Raw genomic sequence first — 19,279 nt, 5'->3', positions numbered from 1 at the left:
ACCGAAACTGTTGTTCTGCTGCTGTTCTGCCGTAAAAATATACAACACAATACACTTGGAGACTTGCATTGTGTCATATGTACACATGGCCATGTGCTATGCTATTTATAGCGCAACCGTAAATAAGCTCCGCCCACTGTGATTGATGTAGACATCGATTCGATTTTTTAAGGTAAAACTACAGAACATTTATTGACTTATATCTAGATATGGAGCCATTTGTGGTATCCAGGGTTTGTCCTTCAAGTTGATACGAAGTTTGAGGGTGATCTTGGTGATCTTGTTTTCAAAAAGCTTCTCTCGACACTCGGTTGTGATTACAACCAGTCACTGTTCGAAACTTCTTTATAAGGCCCCAGGCCAGATACAGAGGGTAACACAGTACACACCCAAGCCCACAATGCTCGGCGCAACATGTCAAATGGATTACACAACAATCTAACGGCAATTAAGAAGAGTTTATTAATTCTACACTAAGAATAATTCATCACCCACAACATTTGCTTACATAACAATAACACAGGGGATCCTAGCAATAATATTGGCAAAGCAATATGGAATTATTAAAACACAAAGACATAGTCACCAGGGTTATGATTCTCCAAGTCTGCATCAGACACCATTTAGAAAGTGGTGAAATGTAACTGTTAACACTTTCTTAGTAAAGTACAGATTCTCGAACCTTTTGGGATTGAGTCTCGTCCGGGATTTGAACCCCCACTTGCCAGAGTGAGGAACCTTATTGCCAGCACACAAAGTCAGCGATCTAACCCACTCAGCCACCGAGACTTCCACAAAATTAAAGTCCGACAACTGGTAGTCTAGAGCACATACTGTGTGTACCCCTCTGATATGTGTAAAATGGCACGGTTCCCATGGCCGAAAGCTATGAATTCTCAATGGCAGATAGAAAGTGGTGAAATGTAACGAATGTTACATTTGGATAACACTTTCTTAGTAAAGAATAGATTCTCGTGGCCTCGGTGGCTGATTCGGTTAGATCGCTGACTTTAAGAAATCTGTACTTTACGAAGAAAGTGTTATCCCAAATAGAACATGAACTACTAGTACTTAAACTCAAACAACTAGTTCACTTTGTTATGGGCCATAGTTGAAAGATAGTCAAAACTTTTTGACCAGCCCTCGTACCTACACCATCATAAATGACAACAAACATACATGATTTATACAAGGACACCTTCAACACAAACCTCACAAACACATAGAGTAAACTGCAGTTATAACGAAGTTTAGTTCATTATAACCGTAGTTCGTTTAAGGCATATTTACAACATACATGTAAATATAGCGAATGAACGGGACCAAAACAGTTCGTCATATCCGCCAGTTCGTCATAAGCGTGCATGTTCGTTCGTTATAAACGTAGTTGACTGTATTTTCCTACCTCATACAAATCTGGCCTTGCGTTTCTTTTTTTGAAGAGGATATATATATATATCAATTACAAAAGCCAATACTATCTGTACACTTTATATTATGTAAACATTGTTTGATCATGTCAACTCGGGGGCCCCAAATTAGTATTATACATCGTCTGACATTCTGATCCTAAGCTTCTTCCAACAAACAGCGTTTAACCTAGCTTCACATTTACCAAGAGCTGTTTTATGTGAAAGCTTTAATCATGACTAACATGGTACTGTAGAATGGGTGGTAAAATGTCACGTTGTTTGTCAAGGAATTCCAGTGCCATATGCAACGCGTCATCACTCGTACTCGCGACCTTGACATTGTCCATGCCCTGTGTCCAGGACTTGTGGTAACTGGTCACCTTGTGGTAGGAGTTGTCCAGAATCACGTGCGGAATGCCCAACAACACGGACAAAATATGGCCATGAAGCCGGTCAGCTATGACTACACGTCCTCTCTGAAGAAACAACAGGCCATTTGTAGCCATATGGATAGCCATCTCCATTGTGGATTCGTCTCTTGCTGTTGGCCACGTGCGGAACCAGTCTGCAACGTGAACGGTAACATTTTTAGGAAACGTTGGTAGTGTGTACCCGGTAGCCTCTTCGTCATGTCTTTTCAACCACAAAATGTCAAATGTTGGAGGAGCAAAGCGGGACACTGCTCCCATCTGAAACGCCATATCAGGGGCAAGAATACGCCTCGTGTTGTTCAGGAGAGCGCTAATCTTTTCCAATGAGCTTCTATCTCTGATTAATAGTGTAAAATCCTTGTGACCATTATATATTTTCGCTAAACGGTTTATTTCTGATGCTTCATATCTTAACCAGATGCTTTGCGGGAAACAGATGATTTGATGATTGGGGAAAGACTTGATCACCTTTTCTCTTATTTCGTCAGTTTTCTTATACGAAAACATATTTCCACCTCCTTGGAAAAGAATTATAACTTGATCTTTGGGGTACTTTTCACTGATCTTTACAGAATGAGTTATTGCGTTGGGGCATTTGCTTGTCAAGCAATAATAAATAAGCTGTATGCCAAGTTTACGAAGAAAGATAATTTCTCCAGTCGATATAGCAGGGTCTCCTTTGTTTTCGTAGTCGGCCACATCAAATAAAATAGCGTATTTCTTAGCACCAATCAAGTCGTTAAAGATGTTAAAATGTATTCTTTGTGCTTCCCTGATGACGTCATAGTGGCGCGTCAGTAATGGCGACAGTCTGTCTGTCTCGTATGGGTGGTCTACGTACTTCATAGAAATAAAGTCTTCAAGTCCATGCTCAGGTGTGAAGTGCAGGCCAATGGATTTCCAGTATTCGGTTGCGTCAATTGGGGATAATTCCGTCTGTTGAAATTTGATGTTAGCCAAAGTGTCCCAGTGAAGCTTTGTAACTCCGGTAGCTGTGCAGAGCAAGGCCAGGGGCAGGAGAAACAAAGCTACTCTTTGAGCAGTTCCTGAAATATACGAAATATTGACAGGGGATAACAATTCAAAAATCGTGTACCGAGGACAGAATGTCAAATACACTGAGCGCGTGAATTAACTTCGTAATGGTGATATTTCAGCCACATGGCGACGCGAAAAAATAACAAATGTTCTACAATATGTAAAATTAAGAGTAAGGTAAATGTCACAGGCATGTGGTGTAAATATATTTTTATAAAAGTCAACAATATCAAGAAAACTATATGAACTACACTATGGATGATACCTTTGTGTAATTTAAACAGATATTCTTTGTTTATTATACAGACCAATCTATGTTAGATTTTTTTAAATTAGGAAACTAAATACACGAGATGTAACGGAATACGTTAACCCTCGTCTATTTTTGGTCGATATTCATGACTAAACCTTTTCCTATTTGACCTATTTAACATCGTCGTAACTGAGAGTCTGCGATGGTGGTCCAACCCCGTCATAACAAGAGAGTTTCAACATGCCTGGTGATCGGCCCTCGGGGGATACAACAGTTTACTGTTGTTACGCAAGGACTGATACAAGCAGCCTTACACATGCATGCACATACCTATGTAAGTGATATGGCATTGGCGACGTGACGCTTGGCAATAAAACACGGTCTATATTCACGGTATTAATTCCACTGCTCAGTCAAAACCAGTCCTGGATGCCTGGATGCAACAGACAATGTACATAGGACCACCCTCTTGACGTAACCACAGCATAGTTGCTGAATTTGTTTCGTATCATAACCCCTGCATAGTCTGGATGGTTTCAATGAAGCCATGATAGAATCAGGGAATCACAATTGGCGTTGTGGTGGAGATTTCATGTACTGAGAACTATTGTTTCAGTTTGTGAATGTAATGTGAGACACAATGCGCCTGTGTTTGCAAGTGCCCCCACCCCCACTCAGCCTCCTGTGTTTACACGACACAACTGGTGTTATAAAGTGACTTAAAGTTCCCCGGCTCTTTCGGAGACAATGTATATATCACTTTGATTGTAATCTGACAGATGGTTGATGCCAAAGGAAGGTTTAACAAAATACTGCAAAAGAATTTGAAAGTAATTTGGTAAAGTAATAAGTAATAAATTATTAGGGTAATGATTTTTAAGGTAAATCGCAAATAATGAAAATTATTCCACAAATCTCAACAGCAAGAGAGGGAAAATTGTTTTAGATCTCGTTGAGCAATAAGCCAGGAATGTTACGGCGGGGACAACTTGGATATCGTCTACACATTGTGCACGCGTGGTGAAGCGAACCCCGATCTTTGGAGTGACGAAGGCATGCCGTTGCCACTATGCTTACACGTTACCTTTTGTGCTTACAGCAGGAACGGTCCTAGTTGGACTTGGAGCTTGGTTCTTCTTGATAGAGTAGAGTACGAGGCCCAGGCCAGACACCAATAACCCTGTGATGTTGATCAAAGTTAGCCCCCTTCTTCCAAACACACACAACATTAAAACGACGGCGATCCTTTTAAAAATGTTGATGACGGCGTGTGTGACGACAGAAACAGATTTTAACACCAATGCCACTGACAGATATGTGTATACGACGTGGAAGACGGCGGACGACGTTGCTAATATCCCCAGATGACAGAAGGAAGGTCCCTGGACTAAACAAAGAAGACACAGCATCAGCAGCAGAGTCCCTGTGGTCGTGATTGTTACGACTTTTGATCTAGCCTCAAGATGGTGACCATTTTGGAACAAACGTTTCATTGATATATTACGAAATGCGAGGGCCAGATTTGAAATTAGTGCCCACAGGAGGCCTTGTGACAATGCAGCGTCTTGGAATGGGTTTCCAGTAAATAGGATTGCCCCTGACACAATGACCGGTAATGTTAACATCGACGAGACTGGCAAGGTCACCGAGAACATAGTCCACTGTATAACGGCACTTGTGATTGGTTCCAGCATTTTAATGGCGAATGTTGACGAGGCGTGAATTAGAGAAAGGCTGTAATTAGTTGCTAGTGTAGCTATCACGTGACAAGCTAAAGTCATTGCCTTGTGTTGCCATGGTGACGTGATTTCTTTCTCCGACTTGATCGTCAACGTCAACACACAGAGTGATAACTGAAGCATGGACACCGACATGTAACCCATGGTACTCGTTCCGAGAAAGGAAAGATAACTCTTGGCACACTGATGACAGATGAAGGCTGTAACAGTCCAGGACATCAATATGGCCGCCAGTCGACTGTAATCCTGCACAACCTCCATCTAGATTTGAAACATACATGGAATAAGATTTACCAATATTTTCGAAAGTCAGATCTGGCGCTTCATGTAACGTGGAAGCTAGCAATAACATGATTGGGGGCCGGTCTTTCATTGAAGAAGCTCCCTTATAAAGGCGTGAAATATCCACATAGATGATGAGCCCGATACGGAATGAGAATATCATACGGTGTGCTCCCATTTGTTTCATATTTATATTCATATTCATATTTTGTGGACACGTAATATTTTTAAATAGATAGTTGTTTTGCGAGGATGTCAACGATTATGTAATGTAACTAAATATGCATCTATATTTACGGTAAATGCTGTCACTGATATTGGAGACCAGCTCAAAACAGTACAATACATTTACAATAGTAAACGGGTGAAGATCCATGAGCAAAGCGGCTTTAGTTTTTGTGATCTGTTGAACATCCTTAGGCGAATTTCCTCTTTGTAAATGCACACTACTAAACATGGCTACTTACTGGCTATGTATGTTTTTGTTAAAATAATGCTCACAATGTTCGTTTTCTTTCAAGAGAAAGCAAAGATGTAGTCCATGAGTGATTGCATCGACATTATTTACACCACATAGCGACGATAACAAGTTGCTATGTATACAATTGAGTAGTGAATGCAAAATATAAAAACATATTTGGACATAGCAACAATATCAACAACTGTTTATAACACCAGGTATTAGGCCACCAGTAACCAAATGGGGACTTACCGTGCCTCAGATTCAGGCACCATACCCCAGCAGGATTACCATCATCAGTTTAACCACTGGGGGTTGTGCACAATACTAGCTAATATTAAAAAAGACTCAGCAATAAGTTTGTTTCAAACACTGGTTTTTGACAAAAGCATGACACCAAATTTAAAAATAAGCAATTAGTTATTCACATACATAATACTAAATTATGATACAGACCAATTTCATTCAAGTGCCTTAAAATTATATGTCCGCTTACACGGGCTGTATTCAATTAGTGAAGCTCTGTCACAACCCTAAATGTGAAAATTACTCTTAATGTAAAAACTTTTACATTAATGGTTGCGGGTTAACCCTTGTTACAACTCTTAATATAAACATTTTTGAAGTGACAGATAATTTTTTTTGTTTACATTAAGGGTTAATTAGATTTATCGAACATTCACGAAACTTCGCAGTTTTAATTGATCGTTACTTTGTCTAGATGTGCAAATGACTAATCATGTTTAGATTCCCTCTCTACAACGGTCACCTGATTGCTATATGCAGGTTTTATAAAAGGGGTTATGACCCCTTACCCTTTCAACCGATTTCTATCTAACTTACTGTTGTACAAAGGTTATCTGTCGATACTCTGCAAGGTAACCTCGATTCCGTTACTATCCTAATACCATAACGACGGAAAGGAGGACTCGCACCAAGCAGATCAGAACCAGTCCTAGATGGTGGCGGGTTGTTAGAATGGTACATTAACAGAGTTTTAGGCATAATATAGTGGACATTCTGTAGCAGAATGACAGTTGAGGATACACCAGGGCCATATGATATTACAAACGACAGGAATTCCAATACAATGATGTTTTTGTTGAAACCAACAACACCCCGTTGGTTTGACCCTATTGAGTCAAAAATAGCCATGAAAAGTAAACTATTTTTCGGATATGAAGTCTATACTTTTTCTATACCAATTTAGCATATCCTGCAGTAAGACAGTTGTTGATGGAAAACAGCGAAATAAGAACATTAGGCATACGACACGTAGAGTATTTCATGTCAGTAAGGGACCGACCATTCGATCCTCTGGGGGAGCTGACATAAGCTCGCCGTGGAATTCCGTACCAGACTAGCTATAAATGCTATCTTTCGACATATTCTATGAATAAATCGTGAAATTGATTGTGAATAGATTTCGCATGACGGATGGCGCACGCCGTACAAAGACGGATTGCAGCCTTTCGGACATCTTGCATGTATGGATAATAATTAAGCTAACTAGAACTGTCCAATGAGGAATTAAATACCTCCCACAGACGTATGATAATGTTGACATGAGTATCCAAACGTCCCTCTGCAGTCATATTGGACGACATAATCGCAACCTCTGTTTTTAAAGGACGAATCAGATGCCCCCTTTCCAATGACATAATAAAAACAATAACTATGTGGTTAAGTTCGGAGTCCCATAACATGTCAATATACAAAATTTGAACGAAATCGGACAATTCTAAATTTCGACCAATCAGCGGCCTCCGTCCCCTTGCCATGGTACCACAATGGTAATGGAAATGAAGGCATGTCGTACAGTGTCCGTAGCTACACCTACGTACATATCTGAAAGAAATCGATGTAGTAGTTTAGAAGTTGTCCAGCCAAATTGAAATGACGAAGTAATAAAAGACAACAACTCCGCCGAAATGAAAAAAAACACAATTGCAATGTGCCCAACAACATGATGAAGTGTTCACGTGTATTCAGAATTGAACATATTTCCAAGTGTTTTTTTCAAACATACTTTTATCAAACAGAATAATAATAGCATCTTCTCTGTATCGAACATATCTTACCAGTGAATATTTTTTCAAAACCAGTATTCCCCCCGAATACATTTTTGTGGGTGGTAAACAAAAAAGCTTATATTCTGAAAATGATGTCACTAGTGTCATTTTCTATTGACTGTGTTTTATATAAAGCAAATGCCATGCTGAAATAAAAACAACAACCTTTATTTCCAATCAAACTTTGTTTATAAGAATCTTTTACAATAAGGGGCGATATGTAAAATATGAACCCTTTATGTAAAAAAAATATTTTTTACATTAAGGGTTGTGGGTTGTTACTCTTAGTGTATTTTTTTATATTAAGAGTTAACACGTAACCCTTAATTGTCCCCCGCTGTGATATTGCTGGAATATTGCTAAAAGCGGCGTAAAATCAAACTCACTCACTCACCCACTCACTCATAGTGCCAAGTATGTAGAGACGTGTGTGATTACTTCATATCCAGAACCCTTCCTATGTTTCAAAGTAGAAATATCCTGGTATTTAGTCACAAACAAAGTTCCCTATGACTTGACATGAATGATCGATAAGGTCGGTTCTGAATTTGATAAGACTTTCTTCATCCAGTGTAACGGTCGCCATAGGTAACTGTAATTGGGGTTAAACCCATCTCCCTTTTCAATCATGTTCATATGTGAACTGTGCCTAAAACGTGTTAGAGCTGCTAAAAAATTAAGTTTTCTCAACATTTACTATCAAACCCCACTTAATACAATACTCAGAGAGCATATCAAGATCTTCCCGTAGTCCCCCAACGCTTGGTACTTAACAAAACCGTGTCGTCAGCAAACAAACATCAGGCGTTCGTGTGAAGGTGAATCAGGCGCAGATTTGAAGTTATTGTTGGTTTGTTTGTGTTTGAGGGGCTGTGTGAAAAAGTAACCTGCGCTGACCCGTGTTACCTGCGTGACAAAAACCTGAGCCATGTTCGTTTGGAACTGGTTACTGAACGTCCTTCACCTTACCTTAATCTGTGTAAAAAAGGCGTATATATAATTTAGATGAAGAATATGCTGACGTTGTGTGCATCATGGTTCCAGGTATATAATCGGCAAGACAGAGGCAGGAGAGGTTTATTGAACTGGAGATGCGGTACAAAACATTGAAAAGGAACCTCGTGAACTGTCAGCGACATACGTATGTAGCCACCAAAAGTGGGCTCCTTTTACTATTTGTGTTCAGTCAATCTCTGTGGAGTCAATCAGATTCCATCTCTTATATCACTTGCATTTGCTTCAAACAAAATTGCGGCGCCCTGTCAAGACGATCTGTTCGATAATCAATATCTATATTGTAATAAAACGTGTCTTTCTTCGCGAAAGCTATATTTGCATTCATTGTTGATAGTATGTAAAGATGAGTGAGTGAGTTGGGTTAACGCCGCTCTGAACAGTATTCCAATTATATCACGTCTTCTCAGCTTATTGTGAAGGGAGGCCCGACGTAATGCAGGGCTAAGACGTTTAAACTTGAGCACGCGTATGGTGCTGACAAGCCTAGGAACATAATCGGGACGAACCGGGATTCGAACCAACAACTTCTGGCGTGCCCAAGGGCCGCGATTCTGCACGGAAATTGCTTATTACTTATTCTGGCATTGCTGCAGCTCACAGATTTGGTTAAAAAACCTTCATACGATACGTCCAAGACCAATTATCATCAAGTTCTACAACACAGATTGGAAAATCAGGTGCTTAAAATTTCGAAGCGAATTGAAAACTACAGGTATTGGAATTGTAGGTGACGTAACGCACAGACAGAGGAAGACGTTACAAGAGCGACGTTCAGAAGAAAATACACACAGAGAAAATAGGTGTGTGGTCACGTCCGTTAAAACTTTAAACAGTGTAAACAGTATAACTTCAATCGTTCTATTATTTTGGAATATTTCAGGACTACGAAGTAAACTGTCGGACTTCATGAAGTTTAAAATTCAATCTGACATTGTTGGATTGGTGAAAACATATCAACCAGATCAGTAAAACCAGATATCTACAGAATACAAAGCATTTGGTCTTGATGCAGTGAAGACAACTGACAGGGGAGGAATGTCGGGCGCTATTACTGTTCTCATGAGAAAACCAATTGCTGCCATGTGAAGTGGTCAAACGTGTCGGAAAATACGGTATGACCTTATCTAATAACTCTTTAATTGAAGTAATTCCGATGTTGGACACAGATAAACATGTTCTCATTGGAGGAGACTGGTGATTTCAGTGATCAAACAGAAGACGACATTGCTGAGATCCTAGGTGATGAAGATATCTCATATCTAACGGACAATATAAAGGTTAACAGACAGTCTTGTGATACCACAGTAAACCCTGCAGATAGACATTTACTAAATCTATGTGCTATTCTCGATATGTCAGTCCTGAATGGAAGATGTGGCTCCGACCTGGGATGAGGCGATTTCACATTCTTAGTGTCTCCGAGTTTACAGACATTGTAAGAATGTTGAATCGGTATCTAAAACAAGAAATACTTACACAACCTCTCTTCCTGATACAAAGAGTATATAAAAGTATTTTCCAACGAGTAAGTGCTTCTGATTTATTCTGCGTGAACTCTCTAACTATGTAACTGGACGGAAACCAATAATATCATTGAGCAACTCATTTTATAAATATTTATAATATTGACGATTCTGTTTACGAGGCTGCCGACATTTAACTTTGATGAAATGTCCATGATTATATTAAACTCTCCAACATCACAGGACGAAGTAATCAGTGCTATCAGTGCCGTGAAGTGTGGTATATTACCTGGCAATGGTTTATTAATTGCTGAATTATTTAAATAAACTGGTGATATCCTTGTCCCATACCTTATAGTTATATTTAATGTATTGTTGGATGATGCTTATATGCTACTGAACCGCAAAAAAAACACACACCATGGATAGATATATGATAAACCTTATTTGTAAAAACACTGTAAACATACTGTAAACATACTGTAAACATACTGTAAACATACTATGAGACATATAAAAAAGATGAAACTTGGCAAAACTGATCAATTAAAGTGTAAAATGTTCTTAAAGTGAAACACAACACTAGGCCATAGGCACTTGAGCCCACACTCTGAGGAATGCCTGACGCAGTTCAGCTGCAGTTGTCGGCCTTGGTCGGTCGTCATTCAGCCGTCTTTGAATCTCGTCCCATGAGTGCTTAATGGGATTTAAATAGGGACTGAGGGCAGGCCACTGCACGGTTCTGATGCCATTTTGCTGAAGGAAATTTCTTGTTGCTCTCGCAGTGTGGGCACGGGCGTTATCATGCTGAAACTCGTGGTTGCGTGAGGTATGGCGTGTGGTCTCAAAACTTGATCAATGTACCGAGCTGCTGTGACACCATTGCCTCTCCCTGGACCGATGTTCTGGAAGACCACAGGGCCGACCCTCTGAGCAAGACCAATTCCACCCCACACCATGATGCTCGGACCACCCCTCGAGTCTCTCTCAACAACACAAGAGATATTGTATATATAGTTTTTAGGAATATAGTTTTAGCTCTTTTCATTTCAAGTAGTTGTATACATCTTCATTAGTTGTAGTACTAAATGTATATGCTTGGGTTAAAGGGCCAAGCGGTTGGTCCAATTTTATTGAAGGGTGGAAAGGTTAGTCTATTCCTGTCCCTTTGTCACCAACTCTCTAGCTTGTCAATACAATAGCTTTCAGCTTCCTAGCTGATTAACATTATCTAACTACAGCTTTCCTCCTTAACATTTGCACACTTTTTATTCACTCTGCTTATAACTCTGCACAGACAGGACATGGACTACATATAGTTCAGGTTAGTTATTTACATTATCTTTCCTAAATAGAATTCTAACTTATCATTTAAATATGTTATCAATAATGTAAATATGGTAAATACTTACCTATGATATCAAATAATCAAGATATCTTCTATTTTATCAGTATAAAGTGTTTGACGTGTAAGTATGTGTGAGAGCATGATTTGATTGGGAGTCCTATATGATGTGGGTTTATAGACACACCCCGGTGTCACCCACAGGGTATGTATAAATCCTTTATCTTATCACTCACTTATGAATGCATTTATATTCATTAACTATGTGTTATAATTTAACACAACATGGTAGCATTTTATATATATTCCTAATCTTAGAGATAATAAGTATATATTTACGTATAGTATTCTCCTAACTATATGGGGTGTAACTGATATATTCAGTTATGATAAGAGACATTTTATATATGAATTACTATTTGAAAGTTCGGTAAATTGTATTTATTATAAGTTATCTACAACGAACTAGTGATGTGTAACTGTATGCGTTGCATGTATGGATTAATGTGACTGCTCAAACTAGGAAATAATTAATGTGCAGCCGTATGCTATTCTATGTACAGTATATAATGTTATATATTTTATTACAGGGTGATTGGTCAATTGTGATTGATAATGGAATAAATGTCACCTCAACCAACACAACCGCAGCTTGTCATTTTTCGTAATGAAACACCCCTGCTACACAAGCATCCGAATAACGTTCCCCGCGGCGTCGCCAGACTCTCTCTCTCTCTCTCTGCCATCTGCTGTTGATATACAATAACGGCTCTCGTCTGAGAAAAGGACTCTTCTCCACTGCTGGTGGCGCCAATGCTGTTGCTGTGTTGCCCACTGAAGATGGTCCCGGCGATGACGTGGTGTCAGAATGGGTCATCGGTGTGGCCTATGACAGTGGAGGTGTCTGCTCGTCAATCGTGGACGCACTAATGTGTCGCTGGTATGTCCCAATGAATCTTAACGGTGAACTTTTGAAACCACCCGTTAATGATTATTACGATGCCTTAAAAGAAACTCCTATTGGTCGTGACTATTCAAAGTTTACGATAGATAGTAAAGGAATATCGCGACTGCGTGGCTCTCCGGATATTGATCTTATGAATTCTTGTACTCGTAAGCCCCTAGCCTTGTCTACCATAGCTAGTAAACACGGCATCAACACTGTCCGTATTGAATTAGGTTTTGTAGACTACTCACAAGAAAAACTTTCTGCGAAGACTACTAAGGTTCTTCAGACGGTGCCATAGATAAAGATAATTTCGAAGAAAGCTCAAAGCTGGCCTCAGACGGACTTGGAGAAATCTTGGATGCCTACTACGATAATTCCACGTTACAGGTACCACCATCCTTTGAGTACAATATTAGGGAATTACGAGGCCTTGACAAGGCAATGCAAACAATGCGGGGAGAACTCATCAATAATATAGCCAAGCTATCTGAACTCGACAAGCATATAGCTTATGAGAAAACAACACTTGAACAGGCAGTTGATGAATTCAGTAGGCGCCGCGTTGCTGAAAGATTGCCTAACTTAGAAGACGAAAGATTGGCCCGCCTCGAAGCAGCTTCGAGTAATAGAAAGGCACTTCGTTCACAAATCAGTCGAATTCGAGAAACGATCAGTCAAGTCCTCAACGATGATACAACACTGGCTGATAAAAGTAAAACATTGTTCAGAAAACAGGGGATAACCATTGCCAGTATTTTAACAGCATTGGGATTTATTATATCGACTTTGACTCTCACGTTAACCGGTGGCAGTGATACACCATCCACACCACCTAGTGATAAAAATGACGTAAAAGAGTGGATAAAAAAGCATTCACAAGCTTTAGGAGAAGCACTGGGAAAGCTCGCTGGGAAAGCCGCATCTGCACTTCCCTATTTGATAGGGAGTATTGTTTCCTGGCTCTTGAATTTATTAGCAAAGGCCACTTCTTGGCTTAGTCAAAACTTGTGGGCACTGATCGTAGCAATTGCAGGGCTGTTGTACGTATCCGCTAAAGAGTATTTATCCAAATCATGAGTAAACCAGCCGCAACTCCACCTACTATAAGCGCTGTTTCTTCATCGATATGTTGTTGATTTTTAGCGGCAATATGTGGTGGCACTTGTGGTTGTGCGTCCGTAGATGGCTGTTTCGGTGTCTGTGGCTTGACTATTCCCGTTTCGCCTGTGTTTGTTTTCGTTATTAATTCGGTGTTAATATATGAATTTATACCTGGATTTTGTTTATTATTATAACCGATCACTCAACCGATCTTAAGTTCAATATTACTCGGAGACATCTATAGTCCCGGCGTATAAATGTAGTCTACTTTGGATTGAGCGTACTGTAATACATCTTGATAACGCTTAGAAGATGGTATGTCAACTGGTGAATTAATAGCATCCTCCACGTTTGCAACAAACTGTTTTTGCGCATCGAGTGCCGTCCCAGAACCAATCATTCCCGTTCGTGTTTACGACTGTGCACCAAGAATTGCCCATACATAAGTTCTTTTTTATTCATTAACTCTTACAGCTCCTGGGCTAGTAAAAGAAAAATCTGTTTTATCATTAAAAAAATCATTCCAAGCGTTTGCGGTATCGTTTAGTTGCACAAATTTTGTAACCATATAAGCTAAACCACTCTTAAAACTCATAAGATCTCCTCTCAAATCGTCACTCGAAAGTTCCCAGTCATGATTAAGATTATGTAATCTTACAAAAAGATTGTTTTTCTGTAACAACTAAAATGGATCGAATGGTTGATGAGTTTTTTTTAACTAAATCATCATTTTCTTCTTTAACAGTTTTTTTGTCCGCTGTACGGAACTCCTAGGCCATGGTTAAGTCCTTTAATACGCCAATCCTTACTCGTAGAAATATTAAATTCCTGACAAATATGTTCATATGCGAATCTATTGTACGGATTATTTGTGGAATTCCATGCTAGATCCTCCGGTAATGGAGCACTAATTTCTTTAAGTATAGATCTAATCTGATAGTACACGTGAAATGTTACAACAGACTTATTCAGTTCAAATCCTGGGGAATAAAGAGATACACCACATCCTGTTGTGGCACACCATACGGCAAAGTTTAACTGGTTCTGCCAAAATTGCATCGGATTTTGGAACCAATCATGCACCATTTTATCACTAGTTGCCGTGACCCTGTATTTTTCAAAGATATCGGGGAATTTAACAACAACAAAAAAAACCAGAGGCACCTACTAGAATCGACTGATTCGTAATGTAAGTTGATTTCATATTTAAGTTATGATATAGTATCTTTGTATATTTAATATGTATGTTACACTCCCGGGAATAACAAATGGTAAGTCTATTCAACTGCTTCATACTATCGATAACTCAGCTGGTCAACTTGAAGTCGCTCTCTGCGATAACGTATTACCCGCAGTGGACCAATATAAGTGCTGCGAGAAGAAATATTCAGATATTTATAAATAGAAAACAACACATTATACCTGATGGTTATTACAGTGTATGCTCACTAAATGATGAAATCTTTAAGCCTTTTGGAGCTAGTCTCACAAAAAATGAGTCAAATGGGATGCTGATTTTAAACACTGGAGAAGAGAGTATAATTCTTGCCCCGATCTTAGCAGAAGCACTTGGTCTTAATATTGTAGGAATATTAATACCACACAACAAAACATTGCAGGGAGTTAAATTACCCGATTTAGTTCCCTATAAAGAATTGTGCATCTATCTTGATCAGATCAGTACAACGGATAATATTCAACTCGAAAGTCCTTCAACTCTGCTGAGAGCTATTTCAGTCAAAGAGGAAAAATACAATTGCGATAGAACGGAATCTTTTTCAACATTACAATATAAAAAAATTAAAGCAGGGTATTATTTCAGACCTAAAAATTTCTGTATTAGATCAAACATCAAGCTGTACATATAGGATATTTGAGGGTGACACTCCATATTATAAATAATGGTTAATTCATCAGGCCCTGGAACGCATAACCTTAGACAATGTAATACAATTGCGCTTTCTGATCCTGGAGACACAGAAGGATTCGGTAAACCCGGTATCGATGGTAAGTTATACGCTTTACACTTACACGATAATGTATACAAGCGGAAAGATGTTACATTCACAGGTAATCTAGGAGATTTAAGTGATGTCTACGTTAGTAGACTCAATAAAATCACTTCGTACAATCTTACTCGCAACGATGATAATAAATGGACTATGGTCGAAGCAAAAATCGAGCGGCTACTGAATATCGTCATTACCCCACCATATGTGATGATGGGTAACTAAGATAATAAATAGTGGGGTCGTACTAGGAGCTTATATCCCATCAAAACGAAAAAGTGTGTTAGTCTCTCCCCTGCCAGAAAACCCAGGTCATATGTTATTGAGTCGTCCGGCAGTAAAAAATGTTAGTTTAAATTTGGTTACTGAATTCAATGATATTAAAGATAACTTGAATGCTATACCTGCTCTTTCTACAATTATTATTGAAGTCTTGTTTGGAGATGCCTTCGAAATATTACTAGGTCTATCAATTAAATGGCTTAAGAAACACGAGCGTCCACATTGCAGTATTATTTATATTGTTGCAACCCTTGTTAATAAAGGTGATAGCATTTCTCTTACTAAGATATTTATGCCGTATAATATACATTTAATAAGGTTGATGTATACTCTCAAAACATTGAAGCAAGACCAATTAAAGACTATTATATGATATAATAATATACATTATGGGTTTATATCCGGTGCTCGATGAAGCATCTGAAAAGATGGATACTGTTGAGGGATTTCGATTACATCAAATAAGCGACATAAAACATCGAATAGAGAAGGAGAGAGAGATGAGACTTGGATTGTATAAAAAGTATCACAGAGCTGTGAATGCTCTCGACAGAGTTGACACCCCGCTTGTAACGGCTAGTTTATTATCAACTATAATCGCCGCACATATCGTGCTCTGCATGGAAGTAGCCGCCGGAGTCTCAGGACTGGCAGGAATAGCGATAAAATTTATTTCTCGTAAGTTGCAAAAGAAAGCATTAAAACATGATAATATTCGGATACTCGCCGAAGCAAAGTTGAACAGCATTGAGGATCATATTTCAACAGCACTGGCTGATTGTAAGATATCCGAGGAGGAGTTTCAGAACTCACCAAATACAACATAATGAAGTAGAAGATTTGATCCAATTCTCGTAAGACCAGTGGTATTAGCGAAGACGAGAAAAAGAAGTTCATAGAACAGGGGAGACAACAAGCACGTCAATTATTCGTGCCCAAACCAAAGAACTGATTAGAGATTAAAAATAGATTGTTTCCTGTCGTTGGATCATACCACAATAATCTAGACGAATGATTACATAAGTATATAATAATGGAGAATTACAAGCCAATCAAATGGCGAGAATTACCACAGGGTATATATCATATCAGTGATGTCAAACCAACCAAATACGGTCATCAATTGTTTCTTTCCAATTTCGAAAAAGAGTACATAGTCTGGTCTCCTAGTAAAATGAACGAAGAACTTTGTAAAAATGTTGAATATCACTTTGTTCAACACAATGGTATGCGTATGAATAAAAATAATAGAGAATATTTACCTTACAATTTAGTTTAATATCATGACGATCGTTGAATCGCATCATCATCTTTACATAAAAATTCCATCTGTAGTAGCAGTATAGGTATATAAATCTGGCTCCAGTGGGATTACTTCAGAATCATCATTACCTATACTACTGGACAAGGTAATGTTAAATTTCAGAAACTTTGACCAAAATTACCCAGATATTCAAATGACAACTTTTTATGCAATGTTACTTGGGATGACGTTTCTTTTGCGGTTCAGTATATCTACCGGGGTCGTGGTCAGTTGGAATAATTGTTCCATTACACAAGCATTGAGATACACATTGACTTACTTACTTCATTTTATTGGAGATTTTACTTGCGCTTTCCGACTGCAAGCGTATGTCGCACACGGTACACATTGTCCATCCAACTACAGAGGGATATCAACTCTAAGTGTAGCTCGATTGGTTCGTCATGTTGATACAAACAATGGCGGGTGTGGCTTCAAGATAAAAAATGAATGGGAGGGCTGAGCGTGACGTCACATGGTCAATCAGTTGAAGTTTTCTGTTGTCCCTTATACTTGCATTACAAGCTCTTAATCCTCCAAAATGTGTCCCCTATCACTGCAAGGAGAACAAACCAGGAGGGGTGCATCCATGCACTGTTTTATTGTACGATAAACAACGCTTATGTTATGCTGTAGCATAATAGTAGCCGTTTTCGCTTCAGGCGAGGTGACGTTATCGCCAATCGATGACGTTTTCGCTCGGTGACGTTTTGCTGAGCTGCCGTTTTAGCTATAACCCACCACGAGTCGTTTATTTCTTATGAGATATCAACCTTATGTACAGCCTCTTTAAGGATGATGATGCAAGCTTTACAACGTCTAAAATGTACAAGCTTTAAAAAGATTTACCCGTATGTACATCATGGTGACTCCCTCAATAGAATCCTATATCGGCATTTTATGCACAGGTGGTTATTTCCCGCATATTATCATATTACCCTCACGTCGATTACCTGTATCTTTTCTGGGGATTGTTTTGTATCTTTTCACGTGTTTCCTCTGTATCAATATGGGCATAATAGATATGTAAATCCCCATGATCCTCACCATATCTACACAAGGGCATAACCATATGATGCAACATTACCATAAACTTTCTTACAACACATTTATTTCAAGTCAGAGGCCACAGGTACATAGAACATAACATTACAGAAATACTATTACTGATAATGTGACTTATACAGTTTCATTGCATTCAATATGAATATTGATAGCTGTACAATAGCAGGTTCATGAGTAGATGACATCCGGCGAACAAAGGATTCCAGTGACGGATTTACAAAGTATTTAGGATCAATTAATCGATATCTTAAATATAGTTTCTTGGTTGTTAAGAATAAATTCAAAAGCAACACACTTACCGTCTTTTTCATGTGGCGCGTGGTGAGCGCTTCCTGTAGTTTACAACGCGTTGCCCTCTGTGAAATGCTTCGTGTGTGGTGACATGCTCCGAGAGGCTATGTGGGGAGGATTTCTCACCACCACACTACTTATCACCGGTGTCTTCGCTCACTGCCTACAACCAGAGACCCTAATCTATTATATGGTCTCTGCTACAATTTTGGGGCACACAATAGAAAAACCTTCATCCCTATACCGCAATGAACTGATCCAGTCAGCAGTAACAAAATAACATACAAAATAATTTGGACTAGTCCACAGTTAATAATAGGTGTACATTTTTCAATGTGTATATGTTCCCGGAAATATGAATAATCAGGGAATATGTGTATGTCTGTTTCATGCGGACTTTTAATAAGTGAGTATTGTTTTACGTCACTTTTATCAATATGCCAGCAATATCACGGCGCGGGACACCAGAAATGGGCTTCACACATTGTACCCATGTTGGTTATTAAACCCTGAGGGTTAAGGGGTAGTTAGACACTAGTAAACAATCCTTGACGCAATATGCGACTACAAGGCATCGGGAGGTCAATCTGCATATCATTGTTCCCTCATGGGGATCTTCGTTAGATGATTTCCTGGCCGCAGTGATGTAGCTGGAATATTGATGACTTCCTATTCTAACCCGGGTCCCAAGGTAGTGTTTATTATGTATGTAACAATATTAATAATAGTTAATAATAAATGGATATCTATGATGAACTGTATCCTAA

The 19,279-nt window shown here is 38.9% G+C and overlaps 1 protein-coding gene across 1 annotated transcript; it reads right to left on the bottom strand.

Moving 5' to 3' along the window:
* Positions 1–454: 454 nt before the first annotated feature.
* On the bottom strand, positions 455–18,659 carry LOC139477688 (uncharacterized). Its single transcript, XM_071260067.1, has 3 exons — positions 18,521–18,659; positions 4,219–5,134; positions 455–2,889 (listed from the first exon to the last, which is right to left on the bottom strand). The coding sequence occupies exons 1-3, from the start codon at positions 18,530–18,532 to the stop codon at positions 1,640–1,642; spliced, it is 2,178 nt and encodes a 725-aa protein (XP_071116168.1). The 5' UTR covers positions 18,533–18,659; the 3' UTR covers positions 455–1,639.
* Between the last annotated feature and the right edge of the window lie 620 nt (positions 18,660–19,279).

Source organism: Haliotis cracherodii, unplaced genomic scaffold (genome assembly GCF_022045235.1).
Source record: "Haliotis cracherodii isolate W230 unplaced genomic scaffold, xgHalCrac1.p SCAF_34, whole genome shotgun sequence".
Classification (NCBI taxonomy): Eukaryota; Metazoa; Mollusca; class Gastropoda; order Lepetellida; family Haliotidae; genus Haliotis; species Haliotis cracherodii.
The sequence above is the reverse complement of the archived record's forward strand: the minus strand, read 5'-3'. Positions and strand labels throughout refer to the sequence as shown.